Here is an 18,605-nt window from a genome sequence, read left to right on the forward strand (position 1 = left end):
CTTCACATATTCTCTAGCACTGGTCACTAATTACTTTGTTATAATGTGTGCTGGTGAAAGGTGACATGAATATCATGATAAGGCACTGTCACATTAGAAAGGGACATGAGATCAGCAACCTTACATTTGTTACTTCTTCCTACAACACAGGAAGGAAATAATTATATATTATTGGGGCAGGAAATAATTATGGGGAGAAGGAGATGATAGCAAATGGCCATTCCTGCCTAAAAAAAAGTCCATAAGACATGTCATCCCAAAAGGGTCGTCCCTCTCTTTCCTAACAATACAGGGGCTCAGCATCTCACAGCACCTCATTTTTATCTGCAGCACTCCCTACTTGCCTTTTAAAATATTGACTTTTATCTTTAAGAAATGACCTTGCCTTTTATGCTGAATCTGAGCAGTGTCTCATCGAGTCCTTCAGTGGCTTCCAAGTGATGACCAAAAGCCCAACTCTTCCCCACCTATCAGCAAAAGATGTGAAATGTGGTCACTGAGAGTATATGCACCTGCTTGCAGGGGACAACCAGGGCACAAGCTTCTCACATCTCCCCAGGGTCCTTGCAGGCTCTCAAGGGTAAGTTTGCCCTCTTTGGGGGGCTACTGTATGGGAGTTACAGTATTTTTGCATCAAACCCACAAAAACACCGCAAGTTGTTTTCTCAGTCACTCCAGGCACTCCAGCATCCTTGTTTAGTTGCTTTATAATGAAATGTGTGCACCTGAAAATATATTTTGGGCTATATGCTGTATTTTTCAACTAATTACCTAATAGAACATTGGATGAAATTAAAATTGAAAAATATGTATGTGCAAATCTGGTGCAGAGACAAGGATTAAATGTAACCTTTCTCATCAGGAAATACTGTTCACGGTATCTCACCAAGACTTTTCAGACAAGTTTCATTAAAATAATTCTTTCAGTAATTAGATTTGGTTCTACTGTCAAATGAAAGTTTCTGCCTGACAAATTCCTTTAGATTAATACAGAAATTCAAAGAAGAATTTGGGTTGCTTTTGATGAGCATCTGTATTTTTCTGTTGATGTTGTACTCGTATATTCCCTTTATAAAGTGGAGGCCAGAAGCTTTTTTTCCCTCTTTTAATAAATCTTTTAGCTTAAATTCAAAAAGTATATGAATGTGAAGCTGGCCAGAGGGGAAAAAAGAAACCAAACCATCCTCCCTCCCCTCCAAAAAACCCACAAAATAATAATAATAAAACAACAACACACACACACACAAAAACAACAACAAAAAAGAGAACCATACCAACAGCTTGATATCAACAGGTGATACAAATGCAAAATATATATACAGAACCATCTCTAACCGTTTTTTTCCATCTTGCTTAAAAATGGTATCCCAAAAAGAAAGGAATATTTTGCAGCATTCTCTTAGTTTCAGTTAAAGCTTTTATTCTTTAATGCTTATTCTAGAAATGACACTGTTCCAGCCATTGTACTCTTAATTTTTATATTACTGGACAGTTCCTTTTCTGTTTTCAGTACTGCAATCAGGTTGTTTTTCAACGTGGTCTTTATCTCACAATAGCTGTATACTAGTATGTCAGGATACTGTAGCTCTGCAGTCAATAGCAACAGGATATTCACGCTGCCAAAAAGTAATCCTATATTATCCATTACACACAGGTTATTTTGGAGGGTTGAGGAATACTTTCTTTAAAGCAACAGAAACCTTTTTGCTTTAATGCAGTTCTGCAGCATTAGTGGTTGTCTGTGCTCTGTAAATGGCTAATAAATTTAAATACTTATTTTTCTGTTAGAATAAGGTTAAAATTGTCAGATGTGAGTTGAGGTGGTAAAATACGTAAGGTAAAATGAGACTTCAGTAATGCACAGAAATATCAAATCAGGTACATGTAGATGTCTGAAAAGCTTAATCATTTTGTTTTTCCCTTTTTCCCTTTTTCATAAAGTCCTGTGTTTCCTGACTTGGGCCCAAAAGAAATAGAATTTTCACAAACCAAGAACTTTCATTTTTGATGTTTTTTTCCTGCAGTACTCCATGTTTGTACTTTTAAATAATGATTTGTATTTTTAAGGAATGACTATAAAAATAGTTTTTTAAACAAATTATTATTATTCTTTGATCTATAGTTTTCTAGCTGTGGCAACTGAGACAAAGAGAAGGTAAATGATCAGCTGGCAGACAAGCACAAAACTCCAGCTCCCCAGATTACTTCGCTGCTCCCATCTGCTGGCTGACATTCTCTTCTTTACTGCAGGAAACATGGTCAGTGACTAATAACTATTTATTGATCTCTGCTTGAGATACTTGCTGAGAAATGTAGATATCAATGAATATTTGATCTGAATTAATGCTAACAACAACAGTTTTTCCTTTATTGCCTCATTTATGTAGGATATTCATGCCTGCATGATCACTTGTAAACAGTAGCTGGCCCTACAATCTGAGGAGAAGGGTATATCAGTGGGATAAACTCTAATGAATTAAAATGCTACTCATTGTACTATTTCTTAGCCAAAAGTTACCACTGTAGTTGTTGTTTGAGGGGCAAGTCAAAATATTATTGATTCTCAGCAGCTGTACTTGATAAGTAGAATATAGGTCTAATTCAAAGCCCATTGCAATCAATTAAAGGGACTTCCTATTGATTGTAGGAGGCTTTAGATTCTTTTCTAAGCTAGACCTGCTTGTTGCTCTCTCTCTTTCTCCTCCTGTATTCCATTCTTTTTGTTTTGTGCCCTTTCATTCTCCACAGCTGCTCTGGTGGGAAGGGACCAAGGCAGTGTTCCTTAGGAGGTAACATGAAGGATGCTGTGCTCTCCCACCTCCTCTTGTTCCTCCCAGTTCTCCCAGGAGTCATCAGATGTGGAGCCTGCACCCTGAAAATGAATGGCAGTGCTTTATTTGTGTTGATTCCTCTGACTGAAGGATCTCAGTCCAACCTTTGTTCATCCTACCACCTCTCCCCTCATTCCTCATTTTTCTGTCCTCTCTCATGTTTGTTGTCTGTGTCTGTCAGCGTTACTACTACTGGTTGCTGTTATAGCAGTACTTGTGGCACACTTCAGGGGCTATCCGGACGTTTGGATGTAAGGGTGCCGGTGTGTCTGCTCCTCTCTCTAAGGTTATTTCCCAACTCTGCTGTTTGGAGGAGTAAATCTCCTCCCAGTGCTTTTGGCTTCTCTGTAGTAAAAAGAAAGAAAATGTTACCGAGCCTGTGGTGCTGTATCTGTATTACAGCCTGGGAGCCTGACACAGGGTTTGCAAAGGAGTTTGCAGAGGCTTTAAGGGTAATAGCTGAAGATCACTGGATAAAGCAATTCAGCCATAACCATTGAACACATTCCCTTCCTGTGTCCTGGTGCTTAGAAAAGGACATGCCAGGCCTGTATGGAAATCAGTGAGACCTGAAACATTGGTATTTACCTATGCAAGTTGAAAGGTTTCTGGGCAGCAGTGAGAATTTGTGCATGCACATTTTCAAGTTTGTATATGACTGATTCACTCCAATACAATTTCTGCTCTTACATCAGAAAAGCAGCTTGAGTATTCTTAATGGCTTTTAAAATTGAATTGTGATGATGACTCAGAAGAGAGTATAGCTGAAGATGGAACAAAGTCACAGTTTGTGTGTTACTGCCTGAATCATAATTGTTGGCATTAGTAGGCATACATTCAAATCTTTATGGAACAGAGCTTTTCAAAAAGTTTCTTCAAAATCAAGGCTACCCAGTACCAAGGAAACTATTGGAATACTACATGTATAGTAGGTAGGTGCTTACTTTTATTAAATCAACAGAAAAGAAGGGAATACTTTAAGTTGCAAGTACTTCATTCTTCCAAGTGCCCTGAAAGAAAAAACAAAAGTAAAATTCCAAAGCCATAGTTTTATTGAAAGATCTACAAGTGAATAGCTTGAGAGAAGAATTTGTTGGATTCTTTTCAAGTGATATGTACAGAAAGATATACATACTTTGGCTCCTATTCCATCTTTAATGTACTCCTGAGATAAATACATTGTTACTAACAACCAGATTTGACGTCATGTATATGGATTTAAAGTGTAGCAGAGATTACTCAAGTTTACTGATTTAATAAACTACACTGAAGACGTTTCAAGAAAGGAAAACACGCTTGCCTGATTTTTTAGATTGTAAAATTCCCTCTGGTGCGTTATCACATCAAACACAATATTTTGTTTAAAAAGAAAAAAAATTAGCACATATATCCCAGTTTCACTTCTGTTCCTTTTCAAATCACTCTTTAATTTCACTGCAGTCTTACTACTTCTGCAAAAGACTGAATTTTGGCACTTGGCAGAGATCTCAATTTATTATGGTCAGGAGAAGGAAATTTTTTTAGTTGGAAAAATCACTAAATTTCTACATTTTAGTTTCATAATAGTAAAAATAGCCAGTATTTCAAAGCCTTTCACCAAGTAATATTTTGGAGATACCACGCTGGAATTAAAAAAAAAAAAAAAGCAAATAAATCTTTTCTTCATTTCAATTTTATATGAACTCCCTGCTCCAGTGAGGACAAGGTGAAGTATTTTGGGCTTTTCCCATTGTGCTCGTTCTTTTAGTTTCTGAAGAAACTGTGCTGGGAACAGCATATTGCACTGCAATGCCTTGAATCATCCTTTACCATCATCTGCTTAGTTCCTGAACGAAGCCTTACAACCTGAAGGTGCATCCCGCCTGCTGCCCTGCATGCTCCTTTTTCTGCCTCTGTGTCGGGGGGACGGGATGGGAGGGAGGAGCTGAGCTGCTCAGACAGGGCAGCGCCTTGGGGGGCACCCAAAGCACCCCTCGCCAGCCATGGCAGGAGTTCTGCAGCAGCCCGAGTGCTTTGGAGGTTATGAGTAGCCCAGGAGCCATAGGCTGTGTAGGGCTGTAGCCCTTCAGGACCTCCTTTCAGTAAGACGACGGGATCAAGTCCTAAAATTGCAACCATTTGCTGTTCGTTCCTTGCTCAATTTCCCTCTGAATTCCAAGGGAGCGTGCTTTCAGATTGCATTAAAAGAGTAGAGAACCAGAGCAAGGCGGTCTGGAAATGCCCGTATTTATGTAGCGGAGCACGTGTGCCAATAATCTCTTCCTGTACCTGAGCATCTGCTTATTCTAACTTGTACGCTTGATTTCAGAAACGTTTGCCACCCAATGAATAAAACAAAGCAAGTATTACTTCATTAACCTCAGCTGGAATGTCAAAAGGAGTTTGCTTTGCCTGTACATTACCACTTTTCTGCCACTGCTGTTGGAGGAAAGCAAAGTTGTGTTCTGATATGGATTCAGTGCTGGGCTGTCTTTATTTCTGAACAATTTCATTCTCTAAGAAGCATAAATAATTTTTGCGACAGGTATGGGATGTGCCTGCAAGAACGCTCCGAAGTGTGTGCTCCTCAACCGTTCCCCTTCTAGCAATAGAGTTGATTTCTGCAGTTTTCCCCTTTGGTTAGAAATGGTTGACACTGAACGAATATGAAATTGGATTAAGTATCTGGCTGAATATGCCTGCTTTCTTTTCTACTTAGGCATTTACCAGTTCATACACATTTTTCTAGAAAGCTAGATTATAAATACTCCATGTAAATACAGATGTACATCCATGCTATGTTTAATTCTGCTCTTAGAGCAAAATGTCACTTCAGAGATCTTTCCTGGCTTCAAGCTATGACACTTGGGAGCCAACACCCTGAACAAAGGCATTACTGATTCTGCGATCTGGCGCCTCCTGTGCCAGCAGGAACCTGCCACAATATTTGTGCCACAAAAATCTGCAAGACTTCTAGGAATGGAGTTGGGAAGATGTTCCCTTTCTCCACACGTTGTGATTGTTGACTTGGAGTGTGCTACCCCATCTACCTACCCAGTGCAAACTCTCGCGGGGCAGGGCAGTGAGGGGTGTTAAGCCCCTGGGGCAGCTTTTGGGCACAGGTGGGACTGCAGCGTTGGTCCCTGACCCCTGCTGCCGCAGCAGAAGTGTGGGCAAACAGCCTTCGGAGAAGGTCTTGCTGGTGTTGTACAGCTAAACCTGGTATAGTTCTGTTGTCGTTGGTGTTTTGGAGAAAATCAGAGACAGGCAAGGACGGTGGGACACAGCCCTGGACCCAAAGGACAGGTCTCTCCCCAGCACAGAACTTTTGAAGCCTTGACTCAAGGGCGCTTCCATCCTTTTTCTCCCTCGCGCCTTGTTTGCGGGGCATGGGTGCGAGGCCAAACAGCCTTTCCTCCTGCCTTAGCGGTTCCCTCAAAAGTTCTGCCGCAAGATGCCGGGACTTGGAAGCCCGGCGGCTAAGCAAACGTGGATCCTCGGTGAACGTTTTGCACGGGCACCCACTCACTTGGCGCCTTCGGGACGGTGTCCGCAGCCTGCTGCGAAGCTCTCCTCCGCGCACCCCCGCCGGGCAGCGGGACCGATCGATAAGGCGCCTCACAGAGAGACCGAAGGAGGGCAGGGAGCCGGCAGCGGGGCAAGTCCCCGCCTCACCGCCGAACGAGGACGGCCATGGGCAGCGGCTCCGGGGCTCGGGGCTCCGGCACCGGCCGCGGGGGGCGGCAGCGGGCGGGCGGCGGGAGGGGCGGCGGCGGCGGGGCGGGGAGGGGCGCGGGGCCCGGCCGCTCCTCCCGGGGAGCGCTGCCAGCGCCCAGCCGGCTCCTCCGGCACTTCGCACCCGCGCAGCCCCCGCTGCATCCAACTCCGGGGGCGCTGCCCCGCTTTCTCCCCCTCCTTTCCCCAGCCCGCGTCGCGTTCCCTCCGTTCTCCCCCCTCCCCTTCCCCGTTCCCCTCCGGTTGGAGCCGCTGGGGAGGTCCGTGTGTCTGTCCGGCTGTGTGTCTGTCCGGCCGGCCGTCGGTCGGTGTTGGGCGCGTGGCTCCTTTGTGTACGGCAGCTGCTCCTGAATGCGGAGGCAAAGCCTGTGGCTTGGCACCGGGCTCTCCCAAAGCAGCAGCCCTGCTCCCGGCCGCCCCGGCGGACGGGCACCCACCTGGGCTCCGCGCCCGCCACCCCTGCTCCCCGCTCCTCTCCTCGTCTTCCTCCTCCTCCTCCCCGTTTACCTGCACTTTGCCGCCGCTGCCGCCTCTCCCCCTCGCAGACCCCTGCCGCCCCCCGTCCGTGCCCGCTGCCGGGGAAGGCACCTGAAGGTGGATCTATCAAAGCCCCCGGCGCTCTCTCCAAGTGCACTTCTGGGACCAAAGCACCGGCATGGATGTAAGATTTTACCCGGCTGCGGCGGGCAGCTCGCTTCCCGGAGACCCCTCCAACCTGGACTTTGCCCAGTGCTTGGGTTACTACAGCTACAACAAGGTGATTATGCCCGCGGTCGTTAATTGCCCGTGCCCCGCCGGGCCGGGGATGCTCTGGGGGCTCTCGGCGGTGGGGAGGGCTCGGGGGGCGACAGGGACCCTCCCGGGGGCCCCGCTGGGCTGCGGAGCCCGGCCCCGGCCCGCCGGCAACTTTGGGGTGCCGCAGCCCGGGGGACACAGGCAGAGGCTCCGCGGGCCGGGCATTGCATGGTTTGTCCCGGGCTGCCACCCGGGTCCGGCAGAGCCCTGGCGGAGCTTGGGCGAGCCCGGCAGGGAGGGAAGGGGGTGGCTGCCCCCGCTCCGCTCCTCCGGGTAGCTCCATCTCTGCCCTGGCCAGCCCCTAATCCCAGCACAGCGGAGGGTGGGATGTCTGGAAGGGCACCGGCTGCTAGCACCCAAGGGTAACGAGCGCTTTAATTCCGCCAGGGCTGTCGAAGAAGTTGCAGTCCCACTTGTGTTTATTCACACCTTCTCTGCGGCGCGTGTAGTTTATGGAGCAAACGTTACAGTCAGGCGCTAGGCATTCCCCAGTGGCTACCTTCATTTACAGAAAATATGTTTTAATAATATGGAGATGATTTGTTCCACAAATTACCCGAATCTGGGAAAGACGAAGTTAAGAATGACACTGTGACTCATGCTATTTTGAAAAAGCCTTAGCTGTTTGCACTGTGATGTGTCAATAGCACATTGAGCTATTAGCACTGGGCCCTCACACATGCACATAAAGATCCCTTTCACACTGTGTTTTTCCTGGTGCTATGTTTGTCCAACCTCTGGGGCCTTTTGTGAGGCACTGTATGAGATGCTGGGGAACAGAAGGGTGCTGCACAAAGTCTAAGCTTATGTTAAAATCAGTTTTGTTTTTTTTTATTTGCTTTTAAGAATCCTTTCCAAATATCTAGATAAAGTTTGCTGAAACACAAAGATCATGTTCAGAGGGAGAAATAACGTGGGCTCAAGAGGTTTAGTAGCTGAACAAAACTTTCTCCCAGATAAATTGTTTTCAAGTAGAAGTCGCGAGTGTCCTTTTCTGTTGTTCTTTGCGATCATCTTTACGATAATCTTGGTCTCAGCTGCTGCAACGTTCAAGTTTGTCAGTAGTGACTTAGAGCCTGCCTCCCTTTCCAAAATGCACAGATCTACTCTCAGCAGAGATGCAGAGCCGTGCTCCCGTGGAGCGTGCACAGCCGAGCCCTGCGCATGCTCTGTGCGGAGGCTATTAGCATGCTGCTTTGTTAGTAGTTAATATAGAAAGACACGGGAGCATGAATTAAAGATGAAATGTCAACCTTAACTTTGAATGCTGCTAAGGACTTCAAGAGCTCTAAAACACGCAGTAAATATTCACTGTTGTCTGATATGCCAACTAATTTAGGAAACTTACAACACTTACTGACAGACAGCATGCTTACTGTAAATTTCACTTATTCAGTAACTTTATTGTTATGCATGGTATGTATTTATTTCAGGAGCTGTTGCAGTTTGTTGTACAGGTTCTTTCTGATTTTCTTTTTTACGTCCAAAATGTTGAATGGTTGCAAAACCAGAAGTTTATTTTGACCACTAACTTGCAGCAAATGCACAGAGTTAGATATAACCTTTTGACTGTATTTCCCTTCCTCATACAATGAGAACAGAGCACACATTCAGAAGTCAGAAGTAACTAACTTTTGACCTATTCAAAAATGCAATTCAGTTGCTGTGCTCCTGAACATAATTTTGGCAAGTATCTTGTAGGCCAGGCTTCCAATCCGTGGCAGAAAATATTTTAATTAACGAAGTACAGCTCATAATGCATGTGGCTTATAATAGATGTCTTTGCATGTGGAAGGCCTGATCCTGAGCAGGCTGACACAGGCGAAGCTGAGTTGCTGTTGCTGTGCTCAGTCAGGAAAGCAGAGCGTGGTGTACAGGTGTTTCAAGGACAGAAGGGGAATCTGCAAGTGAGTTCCTAGAAAGATTCTCAGCTACATTGATCTAATCTCTTCTTATGTTTATAATCTGTAACTGTAGCAATTATTGTTAGGTTTGTTTTTTTATCCACAAAAAGAAGAGTACATTTATTTTGAAATAATCTTCCCTCTCTTCCTCCTTTCTTCCCTCCCTCACTTTCCATCCATTCTCTCCTTCTCCTGTGTTCCTAAGGAAAATAAATGATTACTCTGGTCGGCACTGAGGTGACCAGAAGGCATAGAAAAAAGAGCTGAAATATTTACTCCACTGAAGTAAATGGGAGAACTGTTACTGACTTCACTGGGGACAGTATTTCACCTCAAGTCTTTCTGCAACTCATTTGAGTATCCTGCCCGCTCATCCATGCCCGCCTCATTGTTACGCTCCGAATCCATATTCTCCTTGTGACAGTGACATCGCCTGTGACGAGTGCCGGGCAGCAGGAAGCGTGATGGCACAAGTAAACGTGTTGCCTGGTTGTGTACATATGCAAAACCACAATTGTTTATCTGAAAACGTTCTTGGGATCATCAAGGCGTAGAGTTGATGGCACGTGGCCTACCTCTGGAAAACCGCATGCTGTACCCAATTGTCTAAAAATACTGAATGTGAGGCCTGCTGATATCACTGCCCTGCACCCTATGGATCAGTTCTGCCCTCCAGCTGCCTGCTGGTTTTCCTAGGACTGCCCCGTTTGTGCCTTAGGGGCTGCAGCCCCCCAGCAGAGTGCAGTCCCACCTGGGCACCCCGGCCGGGCCTGGCCTCCGACAGCGCTGGGACAGGAACAGGCCTGGTGACTGCAGGCCCTGGGGACCTGTCCCAGCCCTTGTGCAGGTATCCTGCAGCTGGGGTCCCACCCCACAGCATGTTCTGAAACTCAAAGTTATGATTTTGAGGTCTGTTGTCAGTACTGGATAAGTACACCTAAGGGTAGGGGATGTCATCGTGATTTTGGGGGGGGGAACGTTACTTCTGAGCGTGTGGTAAGCAGTTTAAATGGGGCCAAAAGGAAGTATCCCTGACGTTATTTGTAGCGTAGCAGTTTCCAGAAGATTCCAGATTGGGATTATTTTTGTCTAGATAGTGTGCAACGCCGTAAACATGCAGAAGGTGCGAAAGAGGAAATAGAAAGACAGCGATTTGTCCCAGGTTACGCAGTCGGTCACTGACATAATCAGGGCCGCAACCAAGGTATTCTGAGACTCAGACCAGTGGTTTATGCTGAATCTCATTTGCTCTAATAGGATTACTTACATGTTTAAAGTAAAGCATGTGCTTAAGTGCTTTGCTGGATCAGGGCCATATTTGATAAGTTTTCAGAGCTGGTGTGAGAGTACAGAACTTGACCCCGCGTGTGTCTGGCTGGTGGTGGTTTGGGATAGCAGTGATGCACCTCTGTTTCAGAGTCCCATGAGCGAGATCACGGTCTGCCTGTTTCTAGAAGAGTCCTGCTGCTCTGTATACAAAACAAACAACAAAAAAAGCCACCATCAAGAAGTAGCTATAAAAATTACAGAAAGTTGAAAGAGAGCAGCTGTTGTAAAACATCCTGCTTCTGTTTTGAGCCCTTCTATGGTTCTGCTGATGGAGAGTAATTTTGGACATTTGCTATAGTTTAGTAGTTTGTTTTTTTTTCTAAACAAACTTTTTCACTTATTGAGTAAATTACTTGTCTTGTACTAAAAATATTTTGGGAACTTCTGTTCATCATAGCAAATACACTTCTTTTTATTAGAGTAACAATAATTTTCATAATGCAATTTGAAAAAGGAAAAAGAAATCTCCAAACCCTAAACACATACAGCTCAGTGCTTATCATTATATTAAATTCCAGAATCTTTACTTCATTATTTAGCTGTCTACATTTTATAATGTTTATCTCTTCTGCACAGACTGTCCTTGAAGGATACAAATTTCAAACATCCATACCTTAATTTAGGCACCAGCATACATATGTGAATGTCAGAGCTTGATGTTTTTTGGCTGAAATATTTTGCATTTTACAAAAGAAGCTCCGGAAGGTTATCTTGTTCTTCCAGAGGTAAAGCATAGATAGCAGTAGTTTAGTAGTATGCTAAACTGGGCTATAAGCCATTCCTATTAGTGTGTGTTGGTAGGAAAAATGGATTACAGTTATGCAAACGATTGAAAATTACTCTTCTTGCAAATTTAGTGTGGCTATATATGCATAGGGTTTTCTTTCATATAGCAGATGGTGAGAGACAATGGGTGCATGTATGCTGTTAAGACAGAAAGCTGCGCACTCGCTCATCTGCTCTGCATATATGCTGCTTCACATCTGGGCTCTGCTGTGGTGCAGACGGGGTGGTTTTTCTTCTGATGAAACCAGGCTGTGAGCTGGAAGCTGATGCGTGTACCTCCAGTCTGACCCTGGCAAGGCTGGCCCTTGGAGTTAGGGGTCTTGCTGGAGGCAGTGTAACCAAGAGATGGGGAACTTGCTGTTGTTTTGAGTATCAACTTAGTAAATGCCATTTTACCTTCACTGTTTCCCACTGATCTTCTGGCACACGTGGCAAGTGTGCTGACCTGTTTCTTTCCCAGAGCTGCCCTCCCCTCCCTGCCTCTTGTATCTCAGAACCTCAGGACTATACAGGTAACTACTGCTGGCAGAGAAAAAAGCTCCACAAATATTTGGCTGTTCAGTCCAGCACTAAAAATGTTGGATATGTGATTCTCTGTGCTTGCAAGAGGAAGTGTAATGATCCAATGACTACATCTGCAAGAACACAAATTACCCTTTGTATCATCATCACTGCTTGCGTTACGCTGTTTTACAGGAGCAGTCATCCCACAGGTTTTGTGACGTAGCTCTCTTGAACAGCTAGCTTTGAAAGGAAACCCCTGTATGCCAAGGGCAGCGACTGTGCAAGAACCTACATTGTCCAGAATGAGCTCATATAATGGAAATACAAATTGGATTGTTCAGTGCAACTTGTCTGTTGTTCTAATACTGCAGATCTGGTCCTGATTGCACCTTTTTGTTATCAAGACGTGCGGAGGAATTGGATGTATACAAAGTTTACTTAGGGGAAGCTATTTCATCCTGGTGATTTAAAAAAAAAAATAGCTGTTTTCTTTACGATGGATTATAAATTTATCAGGAAGACGCTTGTAATAATGTACAGCAATATATAGGAAGAGTTTGAGCTTAATGCTTAGAGGTAATCTAAGCATTAGTACTTTTGGTATGTGTGGAAATAAGTGTGAGTATTCCTAAAATAATGATAATTAGGAGCAATAGCAATTCTGAAGTGTGCATGTCAGGGACAGGGGCACCTGCTCACACTTCTGGCGCTAGAGCAAGAAAATACTCAGCGAATCCTCTGGGATGAGCAGAACCTCATTCCCACAGCTCTGCCTGCACCCAGCACAGTGCATTGTATGAGGTACCACGTCCAGCCTAAGCCTATAATGAATTATCATGAATTTGTAATAAAATCTAAAATAGAAACAGGGGAAATAACAGCTTCCATTCTTTGGCAGATGCTTGAAGTGAGAGTAGCTCACATAGACTCCAAGTTCTCTGTGACTCATTTGTCACAGTTTCGTACAGTGTCTAGCAAAGCGAGGCCCATCAAATTGTGACCTTTGGGTTGTGCTGCAGGCTTTTATTAAATTTACAGTTAATACATGCCTATGTATTTGTTGAATTCCGACACTCCTGAAATACCTAACTAATGCTATTGAGCGATGATAATCTAATTTAAGAGGAAAAGAATTTGTACAGCACTAATCCTACCTTTTTATCTGTAATCACATTTCTTCTGCCATAAAATTGAGTACTGTTATACAGACCTAATGGCAGGGGTGAATTCTCAAATGCTTCAAACTCTTATCTGATAGCCGTCTTCTATACTGTTACCTGTCTGTATGATGTATTTATAGAGTGCCAGTCACCATAGTATCTTTGCGATGATTGCTACCAAAATTGAGAACTCTGAGGTGAAAATCTAATCAGGACTTTAGATAACAATGTCACACAAGAGCCTTCTGGTCTTTGCCACTGTGCTGTGTTAAGATGAAGACTTTGATGAGATCATGCTTGCAGCCACGTTTTTCATTATTTATTTTAGTAACAAGATTACTATTTCATATCTTCTCCACTGCGTGTTAGCACCTGTCAAACCGATCTAAATTCTGTTTCAAGTGCATTCTCTCTGTTTGTACCTGAAACAATATATTGAAAACCACAAGTGTTTACAGGACTGCTGAACTGGCAGAAACAAAAGGGGAGGCTGTCATTTCTGAGTGGCTTCTGAAATATGCGCCTTGGGTATCTGAATAGATGTTTTCATGAACTTTTTAGACATGTCATGGTAATGGGCAAGCAGGCTGAAAATATGGACTGTTTTCATCACATTAAAAATAACTGAGTTTACTGAGTAGAGTGCTGTAGATATGACTGACCATAGCTGCAGCCCCGGTTCTGTCTGAAAAGGTGCTCTACTGAAAGTAGCAAATACTGGTTTGTTATTGAAAATGAGAAATGTTTTAAACAAACAGTTCTTCCAGTTTGTTGTTTGTGTAGTTCATGTGCCAGCTATTGACATCGATGTTCTCCATTTCCTTCTCCATGGCCAGTTTGCCCAGCAGCCTGCGTTTTGTTGAAAATCCCTATATAAATATCAAGAGGGAAAAGAAAAAAAAAATCTTTAGAAACATGAAGAAGCCTCCAAATTGTCATCTATACTTGAGGATATGCTATCAAAACAAAACAAGATTTTTAAAGCAATCCATTCTCAAAAACAGACGCTTGAGAGTATGTCTTAATATGTCTTTTAAACTTGATTTAAAAAATAAAATCTTGGATAGAAATTTTCTTTTTCTTTTTTCTTTTTTCTTTTTTCTTTTTTCTTTTTTCTTTTTTCTTTTTTCTTTTTCTTTTTCTTTTTCTTTTTCTTTTTCTTTTTCTTTTTCTTTTTCTTTTTCTTTTTCTTTTTCTTTTTCTTTTTCTTTTTTTTCTTTTTCTTTTTCTTGCACTTGTTTCTCGGGTTTGTTTATGCTCATTGGAGACTGAATCAATGTGGACATCTTTCATTTACTTATATGGACATTAGATCAGGCCAACCCTTGGCATTTCATGGGGGAAACTGTTAGCAATTCAACGCTTTATTTTTGCTATTGTAAAGTTGTAATCATTCTTACTGTCTGGGTCACTGTGACCATATTATTATCACTCCTGGCCACAGGCTTGTGAGAGCTAAGACTAAATGTTAAGCAGAGGAGTGAGTTGTGACATAGTGAAGGCAAAAATGAAGAGGGTGTTTGGATGAAAGGCCAGGATTGGGACTGGCAACCTCTGAAGTAAGGGATCTGATTGTCTTCTGATTTTTATTTTTACTTTTTTTTTGGCATGACCTTGTTTGTTACTGGCAAACAAACTGGAGATGAGTGAGAGCTGCAGAGGCACGGGTATCTCCTCGCTTTCCTCTTCTGCTTTATGAAGTATGCAATTGGTGATGATGAAATAAATCATTAGTTAAAGCAGAATATTGCTTTTAGAGACACACTTGCAGTTGAATTTTCTGTAGATTTAGTATTCTAATGAGTTCAGATCAACTGGACAACCTAATAAAAGCTTGCAAGTATGTAAAATTACCAATAGGGTAGGATTTCTGGAAGATGAAGCCTATATTTAGATGGTTTGGGTCACTTGAAGTAAGTTGCCTTCATCTGTATGTAAAAGATCAACCCCCAGATTTTGGAATGATTACCTTCTAATTTTTCAAGAGTCCTCCGGCATTGAACTTTGTTGGAGTTATTACTGTGATTCAGTAGACTTGAGTTCCACAAAATCTATAGCAATAAAAGTAAGGTTCAGTTTTCAATCTGAAAAAATCTTTTCCACAGCTTCATTATGATACCGCCTTTTGAGAACTGATGCAAAGGTGACATCTCCCCATTTCGTTTTCTGAACAAAAATGTCAAGAGAAACTTTTCTGCATTTAGCATTGAAAACAACATAATTTACACTACAATTCTGTAATCAGGAAATACTGGAGAAATTAGGGATTGAAGAATGAAATAGTTTGTTAGATATGTAAATTAAGTATTGGCTTCTTGTGGTTTGTTTTGTTTTGTTTTTGCAAGGAACCCATGCATGGAAACAACCTGAGCTGTGTGAATCATCCTTTCTGTCCCAATGGGGCAACTCTTATATTTAGTCAGTGAATTATGTAAAGGTTTGTAGGTTCAGGACATATTTAAAACACATCCGTATTGATTAGCTGTCTAATTTTGATATGAAAAATTGTGTTAAAACCATGCAAAAATCAATTGCTGCATAGTGGAGTAGCTTATTTTCAGAGCAGGTCATATTTATTTCCTGTTCTGCTTTTTATACTACTCTTTATAGGCATAAGGCTTATACAAATAGATGAATTTTGAATGGCTTAGGGGACTGTATTCAGTTATTCATAAAAGTGCATTTTTTTAAAGCTGTACTTTTATCAAACTGATCACAGGTTAGCAGTCCTCTGCATTTTTTTTTAGGAATTTGTTTTTTAAAATAAATAGTAAAATGATTAGGCATAGGAAAATAGTCATTCTGTTTGCTTTAGTAGGTTACTACAGTTACTTTTGTGGGTTCTTAGTAAATGTGTGGATGAAATTATTATATTAGGTGGCCATGTAAATACGGGGATATCATACTGTTGATTTGGTCTAGTGAAAACCTTTGATAGCTGTGGTTTCTTACCACAACCCAATGTGTCTCTTTTTCTCCTATTGTTTTTCTTGATATGGTTAGAAATACACTAACCTTACGGTAAAAAAAAAAAAAGGGGGGGGGGGGTTGTTGCCAACTCTAAATATGCGGCAAAATAAATAGAATTTTACAATGAATTTTCTGCACTTTTTCCACAGGGGAGCTATAGGTAAAAATGAGGCTGGTTTCAAGGCTGTACCCTGGATGTACCACAAAGCTAAGCATATTATGAGGTGCAAACATGAGAAGTTCATTGAGATGCACAAGTGAAAACATTTGTACTAAAAGTAATCGTTGAACCAAACAATGTGTTTGTGTGCACATGACTTCATGTTTGTGGTTTTCTAAGTGTCCAGTAACTGTATTTCACATGATAAATCGATACAAGTTGCTTCATTTTGTTCTGTTCTACCAAATAATTCACAAGTGCAAAATTTTTTTTTTAAATAAATGTATTGATCAGATGCTTTGTGCTGAGGTCTTGGATGCTGCTGCTGTAATGTGCACAGGTATAGTATGGCTTGTTGAAAATAGGTAATTGTTGTTTCAAGGATTTGACAAGCCATATGGACACACTTTCTCTGTGCTCAGTTTGGATGGTTTTTGTACTTTGGTCTTTTAAAAATGTGTGAGTCAAACGTGTGCATCAGTGGCTTCCATCAAGTGTGGTAGTACCCCATACTCTTCCACTAGTCATGCCATGACATGATGACTTGCTTCTGAGATTTGGCCTTTGTGGGATCAGTTTTGTGGGTGCCTTTTCTGTGAGAGCATCCGTGGAGCTTGCTCGGTCAGCACATTCCTGGGGCTGCTTTCTTGTGCCCCCTTGGCTCTGCTGCCTGCTTTGGCTTGGACTGGCTGGCTGAAGTCATTGGAGCCACCCACAACAGTTGACATGCAGCGAAAGGTAGGCAGTGTAAGCTAGGGCTAAACATAGCTCAATGAAAGGAAAACATCAGTTCTGTTCATTAAATACATGCTTGAGTAGGCAAAACAATAGTGCTTCAGAATTCTGCATATACAGATTTGTGTTATGTCCAGTGTACAGTTTAGTGATGAATATTGCTCTTTTTACCTGTAATTATGCTTAAAAAAACAACAGCTATTAACTTGTATTGTAAGATTCTGCATATATTTTGTCTCAATCTGCAACTATAGTTTACCCACTTTAAGTAGCAAATTGTTTTTTCTAAATTTAGTCAGCAAACAACTTGTGGTAGGATAGCAGCCTTTTTTGTCTTTGTTAGAAAACGTTTGAGAAAGGATGGCGAGGCTTGGCTTTGAATTCTATCAGCACAAATATATTACTGGTGATAACGTATCACACAAGTGTGCTGCCTATCTTCCTGTATTCTCGTCTCTAGTAAATAGCAGCTTTTTCAGGGAAGGTCTCAGAATTTGCCCTTTTGTTAATAGTCTGGCGGAGAGTTTACATACCAGAAAATAATCCTGATTCTTTACTTGATAATGTAGTAAAGAGGTTTTGTGAGCTTTGTATTGGTTTTTGTAAAGAAAATTTGGCAGCTGTTACTTGTCATACATATAACTAATAAACGTTGAATCGAAAACGTGACTCTTGTACAGTCACACATTTTTAAAACGTAGACAACAAGTATTGGTCTGAATCAGTTGTAACAATCTTCCACTGCTGGGAAAAGGTGGGAGGAGGCTTTTTGTCACTGTCCAGGATACATACATCAGGATATATGCCGTGCGTCTACTGCGTCTACTTTTGAGATCATGGGTCTCCTTGTCATTGCTTCTGCTTTCACTAATTAACTGAATTCTGCTATCACTGTCTCTGCATCGTGTACCATGTTGTTTGACTGTATGCTTATGCAAAATTATTTATAAACAAAATTTTTTAAGGTTATCCTATCATAAGCAGTAAGTGAGAGACAGTGATGATAAAGAGCTTGATTCATATTATGACTAACTGCAGGTGAACATTATGTTGTTATGCCTCACTCTGTGTTTCTGTGACTCAAAAATGATATTAAACTCCATTAAAATCTCATGACATCAATAGAGTAATTAAAATGCATAGGAAAGGATAAAGTCTAGAAATCATAAGAATATAATAGCTTTCTATAAAGTTTTAGACTATATCAAGTATTTATAGGTCTTCTGAGTTTCATTTATTCTCTGCGTGGGAAAGAACTGATACCAAGCATACACCTTGCTCTCTGCCCCCCAGGTGTAACCTTTTTCTTTTAAAATAAATGTGAAAGTAAAAAAGACAGAAGAATTTCCATGGAGGAAAATCAATCCTGGTCCTTCAGAATCATGAACTCAGGTTGATACTTTGCAGCTGCAGTGAGTACGAGCAATGCACAGCACAGCCCTGGCACAGAATTTTAACAGTGAAAAATAGTCCATCTCCTACTTCTTTTTAACTACAGCTTTTCAATTTCTTCTTATTTAGTTGAGTCTTCATCTTCCACACTGCTATGGTAGGAAGCAGTCATTGCATTCTCTGGTGCCAGAGGAAGTAACCATTTGTTAATTTAGGCAGAGAAGAGGGAAGAAATGCATGCTTTTTGCATTTAAAGATTTCCTAAAAGCTTTGGAGAACTGATCTTTGGTCCTCATTTGATCAAAAGAGAGAGGTTCTTCTCTTG

General features: G+C 42.1%; 1 protein-coding gene across 4 annotated transcripts in view; it reads left to right on the plus strand.

Annotated features, from left to right (window-relative positions):
• Positions 1–7,171: 7,171 nt before the first annotated feature.
• TOX3 (TOX high mobility group box family member 3) overlaps positions 7,172–18,605 on the plus strand; it is a gene marked incomplete at its 5' end in the record, with an annotated part of 76,944 nt that continues 65,510 nt past the window's right edge. For 2 of the 4 annotated variants that reach the window (XM_080552891.1, XM_080552892.1), the window contains one exon: positions 7,172–7,302. In XM_080552891.1, coding sequence (XP_080409017.1) covers positions 7,201–7,302 — 102 coding nt within the window. Of the gene's footprint in view, positions 7,303–10,008; positions 10,092–18,605 lie in introns of those variants that run through there. The other 2 variants (XM_080552894.1, XM_080552895.1) reach the window with 2 other exon arrangements.

This window comes from Anser brachyrhynchus (assembly GCF_964034855.1).
Source record: "Anser brachyrhynchus genome assembly, chromosome: 12".
Taxonomy (NCBI): domain Eukaryota; kingdom Metazoa; phylum Chordata; class Aves; order Anseriformes; family Anatidae; genus Anser; species Anser brachyrhynchus.